This window comes from Pleuronectes platessa, chromosome 8 (assembly GCF_947347685.1).
Source record: "Pleuronectes platessa chromosome 8, fPlePla1.1, whole genome shotgun sequence".
NCBI classification, from domain to species: Eukaryota; Metazoa; Chordata; class Actinopteri; order Pleuronectiformes; family Pleuronectidae; genus Pleuronectes; species Pleuronectes platessa.
The window spans coordinates 1,550,244-1,571,103 of NC_070633.1; the positions used below are offsets into that span (position 1 = coordinate 1,550,244).

Below are 20,860 nucleotides of genomic sequence, written 5' to 3' on the forward strand. Positions count from 1 at the left end.
GATGACTCAGCACCCCCTCAAAGAGAGGAAATCTGCACCCGGCAGCTAGAGCCCCTTAAAAAAAAGACATTTATCGCTTCGACCCAGACAACCGAGGGTTCAACGAAGACGACACCGCGGTTCTGGCAGTTCAAATCCAACTAAATGTGGACCCGGCGCTGGAAGATGACAACTTTCCCCACGCCAAGATGAACCCCAGCAAAGAGAACCAGGAACAGCGACCCTTCCAACAGGGCGCCCCTCAAAACCAAGGGGGTGAGGATTTCAACCAGCCCCACAAACAGTTTCGACCTCAGCACCTGAATCCCTCTCAACAGAGGAGTAGGGGCTGGAACAGACGGAAACCCTATCAGTACCAGTAGTATAGATGTGGTGACCGAAATCCAACACATGGGATGCATCCTGGGACAGAGCGGTAAATACGGAGATGTGTGGATGAAGCAATGAGAGACATTGTGCCACGTGTTCCTCCAGGCTCCACTGAGAGACCAGACACTGAACCCCGTTGGCGAAACTAGGAGCAGACGCCCTCCTTCTCCACTCAAAAAGATGACTTCAATGACGGGGAAGGACCAAGGCGCTGCCAGAAACCCCCTCTCACCTCCACATCTGAAAAGGGGGGGAAGAAATCCCAACTTTAAAACAAAAAAACGCTCAAACCACTCACTCCATCAATAGCTGCATGCTTTAGACCCTCTGTCAGTAAATTGTATAACGTAGTTCAGGTAGTGAACCTCCTTAGACCTCGTTGAGGATTTTGAAGTCGTTACCACTACGGTTGTGCAGCCCTCACGGGTACACTTGGCAATTCAGTCTTGGCAGTGAAATTCCAATATCTGTAGATCTGAAAACCTAGAAATAGGATTTATCATAAATTCACAGATTAGCGAACAACAGAACGTGACTCGCCGTTCTAAATGTTTTGGTTTGACAGGATAACACACATGTTTACCTCAAAACACCAGCACCTACTCAAACATTTTCTTCTGTTCGTGTTTCCACTTTTCTTTCATTTCACTCTTCACCGAAATTCATTGGTATTTTAACAATAACTGCCGATAAGCATTATGTGAAATTGAAAGTGTGTGCCGTGTTTTAGAATATATGTTATTTAGCCTGTCTGCCCAGACAATTACCTCTCTCTGTTTAGACTCATGCCTCGAAGACATTTATGCCTCTCTGCCTCATAATGAACTAACTTTCACTGCTTCAACTCCACTCAAGGATTACCTCTCATGGATTATCACTGGACTCTCGACCATAGTTTGCCCTGGAGACCGGGGTCACAGCCCACTCTCCAGACCAAAAGGGGGACTGTTGGGCCAGAGCCCAGCGGGGGGGCCGCCAGACACTGGAGCCGAGAGGAACAAAGGGTTGTTAAACTTTGGGCGGGAAACATCCTCCTGCAGGCCCAAGAATCTCCCCCTGGTGGTGGAGAAATGTCCTGGGGTTTTCCCAGAAACCCCCGCTCAGTTCCAAGCCCCGCCCACTCAGATCCATTTCTGACACTCAATTGGCTTAAAGCCAGCATCATCCTATGACCAACTCCTCAAGGAGGAGGACCTCTCAGGTAGAACAAAACCACTGAGACCCCAAACATCGCTGCCATTTTACCCTGCTCTGAAGACAACACCAGGCCCCCTTCGGGGCCTCCCAGCTGATTTAGTTGCTTAAGGGGGCAACCAGAGTTATTTTATTTCATTTCTTTTATTTCTTTATTCAGTCGACGTTTTTATTTTCAAAAGGACTTTTGCTCTTTTAACTTGAAGAGGCCGCGCACAGGAACTCGCTCGCCGGTCGAGCATCACAGACTTTCTTTCCAAATCCACAGCGGCGTTACCGCTGTTCATCCCCTGCAGAAGCGCGAGATTCATTCCGCTGAGGAGCACGAGCTCCACATCCCTGAAGAAGAAGGACGACGTTCATCTCGTCGAAGCAGCACGAGCAAATCCGCTGTTTGTCCGGTCCAGCGGCCGAAGACCGCTTGAGAGACCACGTGATTCACTGGCCCGACGCGCACGCACACCGCGAGGGTGGTACAGTAAGAGGCTTTATTGTCTGGGCAGATGTTAATATAATACGTAGCGTATTGTTTTAATAATTGAACGTATTTGTTTTGTATGAGACCGCCGAGTCTCTAATGTTTAGCGGCGACTCGCCACTTCCGGTTTCCGGTTACGGCCTTGTGCCACAGTTTTTAAGCGCCGTGAGCAGCGTCTCCAGCTCATTGTGACCGTTTGAACAACTTTAAAGAGACTTTACCGTTCAAACCTCAGCACACAACGCCACTTGGGTGCTGAGTGGTAATGTAAATGTAACTTGTCTCTGACGGTGCTTTTAAGAGCTTTGCTCTCTCTCTCTCTCTCTCTCTCCTTCTAAACCGACCTATATACACATCCGATCTGTATTTAGAATACAGTTCATGTAACATAGTTAAATCTATATTCAGAGAGGCTGGACACATCTGGAAGCCATGCGGCCGAACGCCAAAGCAGAGACAAAGAATTCTCTTTGTCTGAAAATCCCTTTGTGTAATTCGTGTGACGACCACCAGTGTGAGCTCCGGCCACATGGTGTCATTAACATAGACTCCATTTTGGATAACGCAAGTTAAACCACCATTTTGAATCTATTGTTGCCACGCCTCCTCTCTCCCTCTCTTCCCATTCTGGCTCTAAATTCATAACGGCTCCGCCATCTTGTTTTGTAGTCAATCCGCCATTTTGAGAGTTTTTAGGCCTTGATTCCACGAATCATGATCGGCCGCCATCTTAGATGTGACGTCACCAAGTGACTGCGTCATCGCCACGCCCCCTTCTTTTTCTCTCTCTCTCTCGCTCTCTCACACACCCACACACACACACACACACAGACACACCCACACAGACACACATTGATAGACACAGACAGATACACACACAGATACACATAGATGAATACATGTGTTTTTCTAAATTGTGATAAGCGGCTGCTGTTGTTATCTTTGAAATATGGGAGTTTGTTAAAATGATGAATCATTAAATAACACTAACTTTATTTCACATGCATACACATAGACACAGACACACACAGAGAGACACTTTGACACAGACACACACACACACACCGAGACAGACATACATAGGTAGACCGCCGGTTTTACATGTATTTTCTGAATTGTGATAAGTGCTGCTGCTGTGTTTATCTTTGAAATATCGGAGCTTGTTAAAATGATGAATCATTGAATAACATTAACTTTATTTCCCCTTTTTAATAAATGCTTTTGTAATTAAAGTATTTGTATTTCTGTGATTATTTGTACATGTGTATGTGAATACAGCTGGATTATGATTGCCTGTGCTCGAACTTAGTAGCCTTCACTGTTAATTAAATAATTATTAATATTAAATATTGAGATTATTGATTTGACATTTATCATTATGAGACTGATATTTATAGATTGTATCGTTGGTCCCTGTAACCAGGGTGGTGCCCCGCGACAATAAGCAATGATTACAGATTTGTATTATTCTTAATTGATAATTTTATTGTTTTCATTAATTATTTTAACTATTATTAATGGATAACCGTATCATTTCTAATTAAATGTGTTACATTTCTTAATTAACAGCTTTATCATTTTTGATTATTTTTAAGAAATAATTGTTATTTTAATAATCATATTTCATGATTATTAATAATTAGCCAACGTCAATTCTACTCCTACTATTGCACAACACTGGGGTTAGGTAAAATGGAGACTTTCAGTTTGTGTGAATGCGAGCTTGAATGGTTGTTCCAAAGAAAAAACATGGATGGGGAGAAATTGTTCCTTTTTTTCAAATTGTTAAAAAGTTCTGGGTTACAAAGGCCTTCTTTACCTCAGAAAACTAATTTGCATTACTACCTTGTTTTCTGTAAAACTTCTTTCATCACCAAGTAAGATGTGACATACCCACCTAGTGCCTAGTTTGGCCCAGATTCGTATGAGATAACTGAAACCATTGTTACAGCAGTGTCTACAGCTGATCAGTAGACCTGAGAACTTAACTCAACACAAACTGCAGCTGAACATTCAGAGCAGACTGTGGTTATTTTAGGGACCAGCCAAAAAACTTGGTGCAAACATAGACTGTATATTTAAAATGGACGTAGCTTCCTGCTCCAAAAGAAGACGGCTGTGCGGAAGTGCTTAAAAGTGTAACACCGGGTTCACACCAGACGCGGAAGCGACGCCGAAGCGTGGAGTAAGCGCAGCACCAAGCCTCTGGCTTTGTGCCAGTCACACCGGAAGCTGAAGCGCCGCGGCTGCCTAGCGCCGTGAAGCGATCGTTTCGGCGTCGAGTCTATTTTTTCCGCTTGACGCGAGCGTATCGCAACAGGAAACCCACTGGAAAATTATTTTAAACGATATTTTATATGATATAAATGATCAAATATGCATCCCATACTTTGTATTCACCTTCTGTTGTCTTGGAGTTTTAATTTTACCAACCACATTATTAAATGTCCCCCTCTGCCCATCCACTACAGCCACACAAGCAGTCATAACGATAAAAAGAGGGAGAGGGGGGGGGGGGGGGGAGGAGCTACGTAATATCCACATAGGCTTGAGTGGAGAATACGTAATTTACCCTCAACACCCGACATTTAACGGAGCAAACAGCGGAGGAGTTCTTCAACATGGATGACATTAAATTAATAATTGAAGTGGAGAAGTGCAGTGAGTTGTATGATCCTTGGAACATGTTGTATAAAGACAACACCAAGAAAGACAAATGTTGGGACGCTGTTGCTTAATGTCGGAGCAACAAGTAAGTATATGCTTGAATACTACTGGATCAACGGTTGATATTATTAGCGCTGCCCGGTCACACCGGACGCGGTAGCGCCGCCGAAGCGCCGTGACGGTGACGGTTCCAGGAGAGATATGGTAATTAAATTACATATTAGAGTTTAAAAAGGTGTAGATTTGGGGACGTGTCTGATTGACACAGACTCCCAGATGATATGACAGCAGCTGGTCAGACAAGAGAGATTTTAAAAAGATAACCCTTACCCGAGCTTTATTTAGATCGTGTTCACTCAGTTCTTTGACATTTACTCTGATTCTGTCATTATCAGTTGCCGGAGAGGATTTTTACAATGACACTTTTATTGTTTCTTTGTCTTTATTTAGGGTCCAAGCACTGACGGAAACTATTGCTTTTACTTTGATTATTAGTTTTGAGACACTGGGTTTAAGGCCTTTTCTTCAGTAACAAAAGACACAGTACAGAGGAGCGGATATCTCTGGTTTGTTAGGTGAGTAAACCTGTTTCTTAAAGTTTTACAGTCTTTATCTTCACACGTGTTCACTGTGCTCAACAAATGTTTCTATGTGTTCTGACCGGAGAAGAGGAAACTGTAAGCATGCTAGTTACTGTCACAGTGAACGTGAACTACAATGCTAACCAAGCTATTTATCTGGTAACTTTGCAGTGCTGGGCCTACCAGTTCGCTCAGGGCTGCTCATCTGTGTTAACCAGGTGTTGAAGTCAAGCTCAATAAAAAGGTACATTAATCCAACATTAACATGACAATGTTTGTTTCTGCCACAACTGAAGATGATCCAAGTCCAAGTAATGGTTTGTTAATCATCTCCTCGTCTTGGAGTGAGGCGGAGTTTACACTCACACACACATGCCCCGGGCCCCGCCCCCTCTCAATGACACACGGAAAGTGAAGCAGAGATAAGAGGAGAAACGTGAAAGAGTAGGTAAATGTAGAAAAGTTGCAATACAGGGTTTCCACGACAGACAGCTGATGATAAAATATCACCGCCGCTATTTCAGGGTCAGAGCAGAACCAGTGGTTGGTTTACACCGTGTCAGAGAGTCATGTCTGGGTATGATCCCACAACACTCATGATGACCTGCAATTGCTTTACACCTAACCAATAAACACCAAAACTAAATTGTATCTATTGTTTTACTCCGATTTATAAATCCATGCACACGCACATCTGAAGGCAATCTTTCCTTTATGAATCACTGTTGACCTGGAAACATACAAATGTCACACCACCTACATGCCCACAATCAACCATGTTGTTTTGCCAGATTTCGCAGAATTAACGAAAGTAGAAAGTACAGAACCAGTTCATAGAGTTACTACCAGGTCTGGAGTTTATCTGTCTAGTCCAGATGTTTAGAGAATCAACAAAGGTATATTATCTGCTCATAAACGTGTGTGTGTGTGTAGTGTGTGTGTGTGTGTGTGTGTGTGTGTGTGTGTGTGTGTGTACTGCTCAAAAAAATGAAGGCAACACTTAAATCACACATCAGCTCTTGAGGAATGAATTATTCAAGTTGAAAATCTTAAGTGATGTACATTATATAATTTGTTGAGAACAAAATTACGTTAGAAAACCACCAAAAATCCACTAAAATGTAATCACAGGCAGATCCAACTTGCGTCAATTTCATTATGGCAACGCCTAATGTGACTCAGGAGTGTGTATTAGGGCTGCACGATATTTTTATAAAAACTATCGCCATTGCAATATCAACATGTGTGATATACTTTTGGTTTCTGACCAGCTCCGAAGGAGGGGCTGACATGCTGAAAAAATCGTAACGTAAATCAATGCCTATTCGCTGCTAATAAAAGGGGGAGTGTCTTGGGCGCAGAGAGGTGCGTCCCATGGAAAACTTGCAACAACCAATTAAAGAGCAGTTTCAGGTTTTAAAGGTTTAAGGACCCACATTCACTTTCAGCTGGCCGGCGCCCCACACCTGGAAGTGTATGTATTTAGACAGAAATTAACCAAATACAATTTGAAACAATCTCCTTTGAATGCTCAGAGCCACTTACATTTTACCACGTGCATTGTACAAGTAAACTATTATCATCTAATTAAATCATATTTAACATTTCCTCAATGCTTTTTTGTCTCAGGATGTTGGAGGGGGCGGTGCCCCCAGCTCCCCGTATTGACAAATTGCTGCCGCTATTGAGGATATAACTGTCCATTCAAAATCATGGTTAAGAACAGAGTTACAATTCATACTTGTAACTTAAGCATCACTCACAGCTGAGCTTTACAGTTTTCTGCTATGAACTTTTACATAGATGTTTACAAAACCACTTCTTATTTTCACTGTGTCTCTTTGTATTTACAAAATGTGAAAACCTACTTCAGATTCAAGAGAAGCTTTCTACAGGCCAGTGAGGATGAAGCTTATTTACATTCAGTATCTCATAAAATTACTCCTTTGTATTTCAGCTGTAATGTTGAGGCAGAGGTAGAAGTGTCAATTTATTATGTCCTACTCACCCACTAGATGTAGAGTCTGAATCTTTGCAGTTAAGGGGATGGTCAGTTTGTTCTCATCAGGAATCGGAAAAGCCCCGTTGCGGTTGCGGAACTTTCCCAATATGTGAACTTGGGGCATATAGTTCCATATGGCTTCCACGAGTTCCAGGTGGGAAGTCTCCACGCCCTGACATGAGGTCAAATAATAATTCTTTTTTAAATTAAGTTCCATGTAAAAGCTTTTTTTTTTTTTATTCAACGAAATCTTGCAGTTTTCACAGTGGACTCAGTTTGCTTAATTGTAAATTGTATAGCTCCAGTGTTTTCCATTAATTACCTAGACGGGAGCAACCCTCTGTGACTTCAAATTAACTGATTAACATGTTTGACCATTTCCTACAACTACGACTTCCTTTCTACGAGTACAAATTCCATTGCAACAGGTGCTAAGCTGTTTTGAGCCAAAAATACCTTATAGCCTCTGTCTTGTAGTGTACTTTAGTTGTGTGCAGCATTTTCCCATTAATACCCTAGGCATTGGAACTCAAGTTCTCATAACATGAAACATCTCTCTAACTAAAAATTTGTTCTACGGTCTGCACTTGCTCGCTCTGTCTCTCATAAACACTTAAAACGTCTGTCTGTGAGCCGGTGGATCTTCAAAACATTCCATTAATATTTTAACTGCCTGACTCCTTGCACGTCAAATCATCATCATTCTTGTAGGTCAACTGTAATCACATGATAAGACTAATTTACTCTGTGATTTGACTCTGCACCCTGCAGCATCGAGGAGACACTTTCGGTTCACAACTGAAGCATCAGACTAACTTAATAGCAAGTATTTCAAAATTTTAAATGTTTGAATTGACTGTAGGCACTGCCACTGATGAACAAAAATAGGTTTAATGCTTATAACAAAATGAAGCAGATTGTCTAGCTAGTGCGCAAGCTGTGTAATCAGTGCGTGCCTCAACACTATGTAAAACCGGTAACACTCACTATTGTGGCATCCCTATTATGTGATGAAGGTTTCGATTTTGACTCAGTTTGATGGTTATTCTCTACATTGAAATAGTGATATGTACCTAGTAAATGGTAACAAAAAAGGTATACATTTTCCAACTTCTTCCTAAACATCCAAATTATACTTCAGCAGGTCATATATACCCTTTAATAATGGAGTAGATACCTAGCAGTTGAAAATATATATAGATTTAAAGTTTATTTTGGGGTATAATGTTCTTTGTAAGAATTGTTACGCCCTTATTTCATATATTTTTACCTCAGTACCTTTGACTATTTACTTTTAAAAAAATTCTTCTAAAATGTCTCCTCATTTCAATATACTAAGGAAAACATTAAGAAAGGACAAAAAAGGTCTGAAACCCTGTACAATGTATTATCCTGCACAGAATTAGACAGCACAAAAATGTGTTTCATCTGGAGGTTAAAGGATTTTTAAAACAGTTCTCATTAGTGATTGGGTTTACCTATTTTCGCAGTTTACATGAGTTTCTGAAAGTTTAGCTGAATATTAATGAAAGTGACTGACTGGGATAATTAACGCAATTGGACCTACAATTACAAGTTTTCAGAACTTCTCTAGTATTTAATTCTCACATACTAACCAGCAGATTGGGACAAGCTTGTAGTGCCTCCAGGACTCCTGGTATACTGAAAGCCTCATAGCCTCGAACTCTTCTCTTCTCCAGGTATCGAGGGTGTAGGCCATATAGCTGCTCCAAATCTGGTATCTTCTTCAAGAGAAGAAGAAAGCTGCAGTCTGTAAAGCCTAGAACAGAAATCACAATAAACATGATTGGACTCTCTCAATAGCTGCTTTCAGACATGCACTGGACTCTGCAGTCCCTTCTAATTTTCTCGGGAAAAGGAGCATGCATGAACGCAATTGTCAGAGTGAAGTGTCTCAGTCTTATGTGAACCCTCTATAAATATTTGTGTTCATGTTTATATTTATCTTTAGCTCTAGTCAGATCATTATCAAAGTTACACTGAATGACAAACACAATATTTTAACTAATACCAAACAAATCATTGTATTGTTCTCCTCCATATTGTAAATAACATTGAAATATTCACATTAAGGTTTTGAAACAGTATGTGAACTTCAAATAACATCAACATAAGCTGACCGGAGACAGTATTTATTAAAACTGGAATCCAGTCAATGAAACCCGACTGGAGTGTAGGGCTACTCTGAATTATTTATTAATTATCTAACTACTATGTAGTAAGCTGAGGGTATGGTCAAACAACATGGTAAATGTATGTTATAGTTGAAAAATGTATGACTGCTATGCCCTAAGTAACATATTTATTACATATCACATCACATTTGTATACTAGTGTCAACTGGATGCAGCCCTTTGTCTGTTTGCAGATGGGCTCAATTGGACATAACATGGACTGGATAAAGTATGTTCTATCTCTGTTGTAACATCTCTGCGTCTGGGCCCAGACAGCTTCACATCATTAAGGGGAAAATTAATCCCCAAGATTATGAACGTGTCCTACAGAATAATGTCAGGGTTTCGGTCCACCAGCTGAAGATCGGTTGATTGTAAACAGAATGACTTCAAAAAAGGGAAATCTAGCAGCAGAAGAAATCTAGTAAGAGCAAAGACCTTAACCCAGTAGAGTTACTTTGGACTGAGCTCAGAAGACATTCACACCAGACTTCAAAAACAATATTTCTGACCTGAAGCACTTCCAGTAGCTGTAACACTGGTTTTATTTTGGAGTCTTACCTGAAGACATATATTCCCACCAATGACCAGCACATAGATCCACTACTTTTACTACTCGCAGGTACAACGTCACAGCTTCTCGTAGCTTTCTGGACAGACTCTCCATACACATGATGTCCTTCATGGGTAGGTATCTACAGCAAACAAACAAATTTGAAAAGATTGAAAACCTTTTGCAGTTTACTCACACACCGTATGATGTGTGTGTACTGTACAAACATGTGCATGAGGGGATTTTTTTCATCAAAGATTTTGTGATACTGTCCATACTGTCAAAATGTTCTGTCTAAAACCTCTGGGTGTATTTGAGCATTGTTGCAATTTTTTAGATGACTTGCATCAACATAATTAAGTACCTTGATTTTACATGACGTTTCATTAAAAAGGGTATATTTACAAACTGTAAATACACAAAATATATTTTTTCCTGTGATATAAACACCCTGCTTAACTACAGTGCAACCTACGGAGCTGACATTATACTCACGGTGAAGGGTCTTGCAAAATGCAAGACAATGAAAACAGATATTGTAGGGTTCTATTCATATATATAATTTTTGTTAAAGTAAATGACAGAATTGTAGGAGAACGGTGTACCTAAATATGTGACAGAGGACTTCATGGGACAGCTCGTTGATGTAGTCCTTGGTCTCACAGGGACAGTGGACCAGTTCCCGTCCAACGCTGCCCCCAACAGGCTGGAGTTTAGAGGCCTTCCTCCTTGGACCCATCGGTACTACCTTACGCCTCCGGCTTTTACACACACACACGCACATGCACCTCCTTCCTCCTCCTAGATCCTCCGCAGCCTGGAGGATCTATTCCTCAAGCATCATTCTAGACAGAGCATCACAGAAGATGGAAAGCTAATGGGATTGTGGGAGAAGGACACAAGGTATTACAGGTTGAGCATGTCATTCTAACATCTTTATCTAACAGATTATAGTTGAGGACACTTCCCCTCACAGTTGAAGAAGCTGAGGTGCCATGAGGAAGTATAAACAAGGCAATCCTTCACTTTTGTCTCTCATCAAATGCAGACAGCATTTAAATTGCACCTGTTAGTGACTGCATTATGCAGCTCATTTCCATAACACTAGGCGTGGGAATCTCTAGGCACGTCACCAATAGATACCTATTCAGATGGCTACTGTTTTATTATAAAACAATTATCAATGAAACAAAGAATTTTATATTAACACATGATTGATCTTTTGTCAGTGTGAACACAAGAGGTGTGCATCTTCATTAGCCGCATTACTCTGCTGGTCAACAGGAGATACTGCACCTCTGATTTTTTCTAATCACAAACTTAGAGCTGATCTTTATAAAAACCTGCTGAATTTATATTTATGTTCCTGGATAACAGTATGGAGGACGATACATGACTTAAGTATAAATAAATGCATTCAGAAATAAATACAGAAATGTATAAATAAACATCTTAAATATATTTCCACATTTATTTATTTCTGTATTTCTGTGTCTGTATGCTAATGAGAAAGGCAAGCCTAACCTCAGTCTCATGCAGGATTGGTCACAGGAGTGTGACGATCCAGTCCTACTACTTCCGCCTTTTAATGCTGACTGTTGTCCAGTAGCGTTTTTCATCTCTTGCCACATTTCATTTTATCTTTCAACTCTGGAGCGAATCAAACAAATACTAAATTGCTTCATTGCTTCATGTACTGATCATAGGCTTAGCTCCGGGGCCTGTTTATGTGTGTGTGTGTGTGTGTGTATACTCAGTTGACCAATCCTGCTCGAGACTAAGGTTGGGACCTCCTACCTCATTTACATATCATTACTCGTACAGCTGTTTTGCTCAGTACAACACGAGACGTGACGCTCACAGTCTGGAGTATTGACACCGATATCATCCCAATAAAAAATAAACTTACTAAACCTAACCCTCTGAACTTGAACTTGTTCATTTTAAATGTGAATTGGGTCAACACTGCAAACAGATACAGGACAACATTCAGCATTGAAAGGCAAAAGTAGCAGGACTGGATCATCACACTCCTGTGACCAATCCCGCATGAGACTGAGGTTAGGCCACATTTCTCATTAAAATACAGACACAGAAATAGATAAATAAATAAATGTGGAAATATATTAAAGACATGTTTTAAACATTTCTGTATTTATTTATTTCTGCATTTATTTGTTTTATTTATGTTTTATTTATGTATTTATTCATACATTTATTTATTTATACTTAAGTCATGTATCGTCCTCCATAAAACGTGCTTCCATCTCAGTCGTTCACAAAAACTGATCCACATGTGTTTAGTTATTTATCGATGATGTCAGATCATAAATCTGGATCATTCAAGTCACCTTAACACTGATGTCATGGCTGTGCACACTTGTTTAAATACATGCCTCATAAAATCTAAGGAGAAATCAACAAACACAAAGTAAACATCAGTACTATTCAGGTCCTAATTGGTTCGGATTAGTGTTAGTGTTAATTGTTAAAGTGTGAGCGCAGGTCAGCAGAGGAGTGGAGGGAGGACCCTCTTCAGCTTCAGGAAAAACACAACATACTCATACACAAGGTCAGACCACTCCAAACTTTTAGATGTATTTAGATTTTAGAATATTAGTTAAACAGTAGGACGTTCAACAAAGAACCCATAAAATATCATTCATTACATATCATATAGGGGACGTTCTTATCCAAAGCAACTTACAATAAGTGCATTCAAACATGAGGGTACAAATCCAAGAATCATGTAAGTGCATTGCCTTAAAAAAAGCCAAACTACAAAGTGCTTGCATGTTAGTGCAATATTTAGGTGCATTTTGTGTAATATCAAACAATTTAGGCTAGGAAGAGGAATTGGCTCTTGCTGTTTTTGTATCTCCTTTTGTGTGTGTCCAGGCATAACCACTCTTCCAATCTCTAACATTACTGCAGCAATCTCATTGGCTAAAATTAACCAATTTTATTTCTGGCTACCAGAATATCGCTGCACTACAACACTATCTATTAAAACGGTTTATTCTATTTGATTACCAGTAGGAAGGTGAGAGCAACAAGCCATTACCAAATGATCCTCCACATAGTCAGTGATAGCTCTTTTAGCTCTTATTTCTCCGCTAGCAATTTGTGTGAGTCCACAGCTAACAGACACTTTACTCTATTTACCATATGTTTCTTAGCAGCTAAATACTGTTTGTTAGTTGGCATTGGTGTTTACTTAGGTTGTAAGTTGTACTGATCCATTAAAGGGGTTATACGCTGAGAAAATAACCCTCATAATGTCTTAGTAATGTCATCAAGGTTAACTTCACTTGAGCTTAGACTTGAGTTTAGAAATCCATTACAGAAAGCATAATCACTGCTCAAAGAAAAATAAGGGAACACTTAAAGTCTTTACTGATGTACATTGAATAATTTGTTGAGAACAAAATAAGTAACAAGGGTCGATGGAAACAAAAATAATGAACCCATCACGGGCTGGATTAAAAAAAAAAAAAAACTCACTGAAAATCGTAGTAAATATTGAAATCAGAGGTTGATCAAACTTGCATTAATTTCATCACGGCAACTCATCATGTGACTCAGTATTGTGTATGGCCTCAACGTGTCTGTATTCACTCCAAACAAAATCTAGGCATTCTCCTGATGAGGTTGCGGATGGTGACCTGGGGGATCTCCTCCCAGACCTGTTTCAGGGCATCGGTAAGCTCCTGGACAGTCTGTGGCGATACTTGGCGGTGTCGGCTACACTATACATAACGTTCCATAGGTGCTCAATTGGATTTAGGTAAGGGGAAGGTAATGGCCAGTCAGATAAGGAGAGCGCAATTGTTTGTGGCCACCACATGCAAAACTATTCCCTTTTTGGGGGTTGTTTTGCTTTGCCTCTCCATTGCACCTTTGGTCACTTTCACCTACACAGAAGAAGGTGAAATTAAATAAATCACTTATGCTCCCTAAATGCGCAGATAGATATCCCTTAAGTGTAAGTGACATGGTGTTATAATAGGATGATGGAATATTCCCTTAATTTTTTTGGAGCCATGTACTAATACAAGATGGAGGTTTGAATGAGGTAGGTGTCAACCAGGCATGGTGGTTGACATGGAAATATTAGCTGTGTCTCAATTCAGGGGCTGCATCCTTCTGAGGACACCATCTATGCAGCCCTCCAAGACCGACCCCCTTCGAAGACTGAACTAAATTGGGAACGTCTGGTCTAGAGAGGCTTTCCGTAATTGGCTTCACAAGCTTGTCCCGCTATTATATCAACTCACAAACAACACTTGAGACTATAAAAGTTGAGACATCAACATTTTTGCTCTTGATTTTTAGATTGTTCTTCATCATCAGTATCACCAGACAGCGTCTGATATCCAAGATTTCTTGTGCAGCAGGACAATGAGCCATTCTGTACAGTCTGATCCTGGACAGAAACCTGATCTCAACATCATGGAGCCAGTGTGCGATCAAATTAAAGCTGCTTTCAAACATGCACTAAACTCTGGAATATCTCTGAACATTCTCTGCAAGTTTCTATCATGCGACAGAAGTAAAATAAAATAAGAAAAATAATTTAAATAAATATATACATCTCAGGATACACGTACAAGACACTGAGGAAGATGTCAAGAAAGCTTTTAGTAATAAGGGTTGATGCCGGTGTTGATGTATCCACGGACGATGCCATCGCCCTGACAACACACACCACCCTCTCCCACCTGGAAGAGGCTAACACATATGTGAGGATGCTGTTTGTGGACTGCGTTCAACACAATTGTGCCTGCCAAGCTTGTCCCCAAGCTCAGGAGCCTGGGTCTTAAAACCCCCTGTGCAACTGGATCTTGGACTTCCTGACGAGCAGACCCCAGGTGGTGAGAATGGGCAAACACACCTCCTCCTCACTGACCCTGAGTACCGGGGCCCCTCAGGGCTGCGTACTCAGCCCCCTCCTGTACTCCCTGTACATGCAGGACTGTGTGGCAACACACAGTTCTAACATCATCCTTAAATTTGCATACGACCCTACCATCCTGGGTCTCATCTCTAACAACGATGAGACCGCCTATAGAGATGAGGTCAGGGGCTTGGCAACATGGTGCCAAGAGAACGACCTGTCTCTTAACGTCTGCAAGACCAAGGAGATGATCGTGGACTTCAGGAAGCTGAAGAGGGGGGGGTCACGGTCCGATACACATCGATGGAGCTGTAGTGGAGAGAGTCTCAGAGTTCAAGTTCCTCGGTGTGTTCATCACAGATGACCTTACCTGGTCCAAACAAGCGGACTCTGTGGTCAAAATTGCACAAAAGCGCCTATACTTCCTGAGGAGACTCAAGAAGTTTGGCATGGCTGCAAAAACACTTACAAACTTTTACAGGTGCACCATTGAGAGCATCCTCTCAGGCTGCACTACTGCCTGGTATGGTAGCTGCTCCGCTGCTGATCGCAAGGCCCTGCAGAGGGTGGTGAAGACAGTGGAGCGCATCATCGGCTGCCATCTCCCTTCCGTGCAAGGCATCTACAACACAAGATGCCTGAGAAAAGCACGGAAGATCATCAAGGACCACAGCCACCCAGGCTGTGGACTTCTCACACTGCTGCCGTCTGGCAGACGTTTCCGGAGCATCCGCGCACGGACTACCAGACTCAAAAACAGCTTCTTCCCCCAGGCCGTAAGGCTTCTGAACAATCAACACTGACCCTCTGAACAGTCACCATGTACATTCTGCTCCCCCCTCATACAAATACACTTACTTCACATATATTCATATTATTTAATTTAATATTCCCCACTCCTTCACCATGTAAACTGCTGCTTCATTTGACCATTTTATATGTCACACATATATTCATATTATTTAATTTAATATTCCCCACTCCTTCACCCTGTAAACTGCTGCTTCATTTGACTATGTTATATGTTACGATGTTATATGTTATATGGTATATAGTATGTTATTTTTCTTTTTTGTAAAGTCGGCTACTGCGTAGATGTTGCCTGCCATGTCACAAGAATTTCACTGCTCCGATGACGCTGTCATTGGTGCATGTGACAATAAACTGAACTTTGAACTTTGAACTGTAAGCAAAAAACTGTGATCTCATCAGCAGAATTTATACATAAAATTTCTGAGATTAGTGTTGTTTTGTGTTGTAAACGTATCTGAGCCGATTATCTCCTGCTGCGTTGTTCATGTATGAAAGGCTACCTCCAGACAATGTCCAGACCCAAGTGTGTGGACATCCTCAAAGGTTCATGTCTGAAATTGGCTTAAAAAAAAGAAACACTGATACTGAACAACCAGCCCATCAAGTACCTGAGAGTGAACTGAGCAGAACTGGTGCTGGTGTAAAGAAAGAAGGGGGATAACAGTAAACACTGATTGGATTCCGGTTAACTGCACTTGGAAATTAAGGTAAGAAATACAAACTGATCATGACCTTACTTTTATATAATTTTTGGTTTAATTGTGCGATGATAATTCACATCAATGAACCTTTTAATCATGATTTTGTTGAATGTTTATTGTATTATTTTTTTGAATATTTCATGATATGAAATACTCGGCTGATTCTATGTATGACAGCGTATGTAATACATTTCAAATGGTGAGCAGTGGTTATTGTTGATGTGAAGAAGTGGAAGCACCTTTGTCCTGACAGCTCGCTCTTAACGAGATACACACACTGCGCAGCAGAGGCTTCAAGCACACGCTTTATCCATTACAGAAGCACGTATGACATACAAGTGTTAAGGCTTTAGTTAATGATAGCAACATGACTTAGCACAAATGTCAACAGCAGAAGTCTAATAACAAAAAAGCTCACGAAAGGCAGTTTAACGGAAACGCTGCAGCTACAAGACAAACAGCGGTTTGTTCGCCAATTAATCAAAGTTATCATACAAGTCCAGAGACCAGTCATAGTTACGTCTTCACCCAAAGATTTATATTAAACTGAAGACACAAACATGTCACACGCGTCTTCATGCTGTAAACTTCAGCCTGCTCTTTGTCAAAGCTAGCTCGATTAGCACAGTCCCAGCTAACATAGCACACAGAGGCAACCACACTGACTGAATGTGAACGGTGTTTGGTAGAGCAGCTAACATACCTCTGTTTTTCTATCAAAGAAGTGGTGTTACTGTGTGGACAGCAGCTTAACTATGAAATAGTTGAGCTGCTGCTGCTTCTTCTTCTTCTTCTTCTTCTTCTTCTTCGAACTCCTCCTCTTCTTCTTCTTCTTCTTCTTCTTCTTCTTCTTCTTCTCCTTCTTCAGACGCAGTTGGCAAATAGCTTATCGGTGCATTACCGCCACTGTCTGGAAAGGAGTGTCTGTCAGAATGGATGTTTACCTAATTTCTATTGTAGAGTTCTCTGTTTTGTAGAAACCTGAAGATCGCTCTCTGTTCGGCATCAGCTGAATCCCAACATTGCTCTTGAACCCTAATGTTAATCTGTTCCTTTGGACTGTGTTTTTAAGTTTATGTTACAACTCTGTTGCCATATTTATAAGTTAGCATGTGACTAATTATAAATAGTGTTGTGTTAAATATTTACTTACACCGTGTTTTAATCTGCAGAACACTCAGAGACGTCAGAACATATGTGAGATGCTACATGAACTGTGATGAATAATTGCTCCTGGACTTCCTCCATCACCACCAGGGGCGGCTGTGGCTGAGGGGTAGAGTGGTCGTCCTCCAACTTGAAGGTCGGCAGTTTGATCCCAGGTCTGACCCATATGCATGCCGAACCCTGGGGGGCCATTTAGGGTTCAGCCTAAATGGCCCCCCATAGATATCGAAGTGCTGTGAATAGAATAGAATCTGAATGTGTGTGTGAATGGGTGAATGTAAAACTGTACTGTAAAGTGCTTTGAGTGGTCATAAAGACTAGAAAAGCGCTATATAAATACAAAACAATTTAACATCATTACAGTCTAACTACACACTGTTAAACATTTTAAATATAAAAGGCCTTAGCTTATAGTAAACAGACGACTGCATCAAGTGCTGTAAGATTTTTATGAAATACTACTTTACTAATTTGATATTAATAACAGGTATTTTACATTTTGGTTTTAATCAAATCAACCATTGATGGTGAAGATATGAGTTCATATTTTGCTTATGTGTCTTAAGACAACATTTTATGACAATGAAAAGATTAATTAAACAGTGTCCTGTTTGATTTATCATAAGAGGTAAATGTGCAAAAACTAGACATCTGTAGTAAATGGAAAATGTACTCAGTACAGTTTAATCATAAATATCAGAGGTTAAGTAAACAGCTGTTTACACTTTAAAAATATGTAAAAGTAATACATACTTTTAGGGTAAACAGCAATAAGCAATTGTTATAGAAGTCACAATTCATACAGGCAGGGGTGGACTGGCCATCTGGCATACCGGGCATCGTCCCGGTGGGCCGTTGACCCAATGTGGGCCGGTCTGGTCCGCTATGTTTTTTTTTTCTCTTCTTCCTCTCTAAATTCCCTCCAATTGGGCCGGCCAATTGGCTACAGATGGCTAGCAGTGTGTTGCCAGCATCGACACATATTATTGGTCTATTGTTTGTCATTGTCAATCAATCATGGGCCGACAGGGTCAGAGAGCCCTGACAGTGCTGTCAATCACAACACAAACCAGGGTGGGGCGGGACCTCATGGCATTGGCGGGGGGAGTCGCGGGACGGGCTGCTGCTGAGACAGAAACTTAAAATGGATAATAAGAGTAAAAAGTGCCCGGGTGGCGCTGAGAAGTGTAGCAGGATGAGCCTTTAATTAGTGCTGCAGTACCGGCCCATCACGGTTGGTTGCGCTGTCTATAAAGGTGAGTGGTTGTGCACTGGGAGCCCTCTTGCCTTGGAGCTCCAGACTGCCCCGCCTCCTGTTATCACCGCACCTGGCCGCCTCACCTGGTCGCCTTTTTTTAGCTGGGTCGTGCAGCTCGCCGTTGTTTGGTATGTAGTAGTTGTTTGCGTCTGTGTACCTTCTAAACTTTGCACAAGTCCTCAACACTGGCTTCCATCCCTCAGGCAGTTCCGGGTCTTCCTTCTCCCGTATCGGCCCCAATTGTAGGGCATGCGAGTGTTTTCCTCCTCTGCCGGTTGCAGCGGGGAGCGATCAGCTGATCGATCGAGTTGCACGTAATTGTGCTGCTCGATGCAAGCGATCCCCTTCCTCCCCTTTGATGTTCATTCAACTCCTGACGGTATGTGGATAAGATGACGTTAACTCAAGTTACCACAGTTGTTGTTCAGCTTCTAGAACAAATGTATTTTTCTATGGCAGGGTTGACGTGTGTGTGGGCGGTTTCTGCCAGCACGTTTTTCCCCCCCTCTTCACGCTGCTGTTGGCCGGCTGCTGTTTTGCCCACTGGCTTATATAGCCAACACATCCATCCTACTCTGCATCTCCTACTGTGCTGTACCTACCATCGAGTATGGTGACTGCTGCCTCATCTTCAGTCTCATCTTAATCTATTCAGTTAACCGACTTCTAACTGATCTTATTGATGATATTATTTGTGTTTTGTGGTTTGCTTTGCATGTTTTTGGTTTAATCCGTTTTCTTAGTTATTTTGGTTTGGCTTAATTGCTTTACCTATTTATTTGGATTTATCAGTTTGGATAAATCTCCATTACTTTTGATTTAATTTCTTTGTTAGTTTTCTTTTGTTTGCATTTATTGAGTTTATTTGCCCTCCCTTATTTGTATTTTGTGTGTGTGTGTGTGTGTGTTCGCTTTAGTGTGGTTGGGTGAACATATTTTATTGCGAAGTCATGTTTAAAGACTGTATATATTAATTAAAAGGAATTGAAATTGTATGTTGGACCCAGTCTCAAGCTTTCATTAGTAAGGAACTTGTGTGCTTTAACTTTAAGGTTAATCTAACTCTCCAGGTGAAATTACTGGGGTGGCGTTGCTGGCAATTTGTCACTAGTTCAAACTAAAACTTCATCTTATTAGTTCCTCGAACGTCGAATGCCACATTTGGCGTTGTTGGCAGGATATTTACTTTTGGAAAGCAGAGACGTGTGGTCCAGTTCCTTTATATAATTTGTTTTGTTTATTTTAATAGTCCCCAGGGTACATATTTGATGTAGAGGTTTTGAATTGTGTTCAGAGGCAAAACAGCAGCTTGGCCTTTCGTGGTCCGCAGAGTCCCGGTGAGGATCCAGTTGTGGGGTTGTTGTGTTCTAGTCTAACTGTAGTGTTAGTTATGGATGTAGAGCTGCAGGAGTTGAGGGAGCTGGTGGCGCAGTTAAAGGTGGACAATGAGAGGTTGCGGCAGGAGCAGGCTGTGGCCGTGCCTGGTCCTACTTCGGAATCCTCCACTTCTTCTGTGCCACCTGTGGCCCCTGTTACTACTAGGAACCCCATAGCAGAGAGGCTGGTTTTTGTGCCAAGGGATAGAAAGTGTCCTATGTTCAGGGGGAAATCAGGGATGGGGTTGAATGAGTGGCTTGAGGAGGTTCAAGCCTGCATGCGGGCGCGTCACTTATCCACATCTGAGCAAGCCTTTTTCTTGTTTGATCATCTTGAGGGTGAGGCTCGAGAGGAGATCAAATATCGGTCTGTTGTGGAGAGGGAAGACTCAGCTAAAATCATCTCTGTATTACAGGAACTGTATGGGTGCTCAAAGTCTTATGTAGCCTTACAGGAGGCGTTCTTCTCCCGACGGCAACAAGAAGGGGAGACACTGCATGAGTTCTCCCTCGCGTTGTTGAGCTTGATGGCGTCGGTGAAAGGAAGTGCACCTAGTGGGATGACGAATGCAGACGTTTTGCTGCGCGACCAATTTGTCGAGCATGTTT

At 41.4% G+C, this 20,860-nt stretch overlaps 1 protein-coding gene and 1 long non-coding RNA gene across 6 annotated transcripts in view; one reads left to right on the plus strand and one right to left on the minus strand.

The window, feature by feature from the left end:
* Positions 1 to 17,293, minus strand: part of fbxo38 (F-box protein 38) — a 61,324-nt gene extending 44,031 nt beyond the window's left edge. For 2 of the 3 annotated variants that reach the window (XR_008339461.1, XM_053428088.1), the window contains exons 1-5: positions 17,154 to 17,293; positions 10,645 to 10,913; positions 10,048 to 10,181; positions 8,908 to 9,071; positions 7,298 to 7,463 (exon numbers count right to left, since the gene is read on the minus strand). Coding sequence is in view for 2 of the 3 variants with exons in the window: in XM_053428088.1 (XP_053284063.1) it covers positions 7,298 to 7,463; positions 8,908 to 9,071; positions 10,048 to 10,181; positions 10,645 to 10,823 (643 nt within the window). In the remaining variant the exon portion in view is untranslated. The remainder of the gene's footprint in view (positions 1 to 7,297; positions 7,464 to 8,907; positions 9,072 to 10,047; positions 10,182 to 10,644; positions 10,914 to 17,153) is intronic. The other variant, XM_053428089.1, reaches the window with a different exon arrangement.
* Positions 16,079 to 20,447, plus strand: LOC128445435 (uncharacterized). 3 transcript variants are annotated; one of them, XR_008339463.1, is made up of 4 exons: positions 16,079 to 16,456; positions 17,623 to 17,772; positions 19,079 to 19,254; positions 19,335 to 20,447. It is a non-coding gene; the product is annotated as an uncharacterized LOC128445435 (long non-coding RNA). The 3 variants fall into 3 exon arrangements; XR_008339462.1 differs by having other exon boundaries at positions 19,079 to 20,447; XR_008339464.1 differs by having other exon boundaries at positions 17,623 to 17,753; positions 19,079 to 20,447.
* The last annotated feature ends 413 nt before the right edge of the window (positions 20,448 to 20,860 follow it).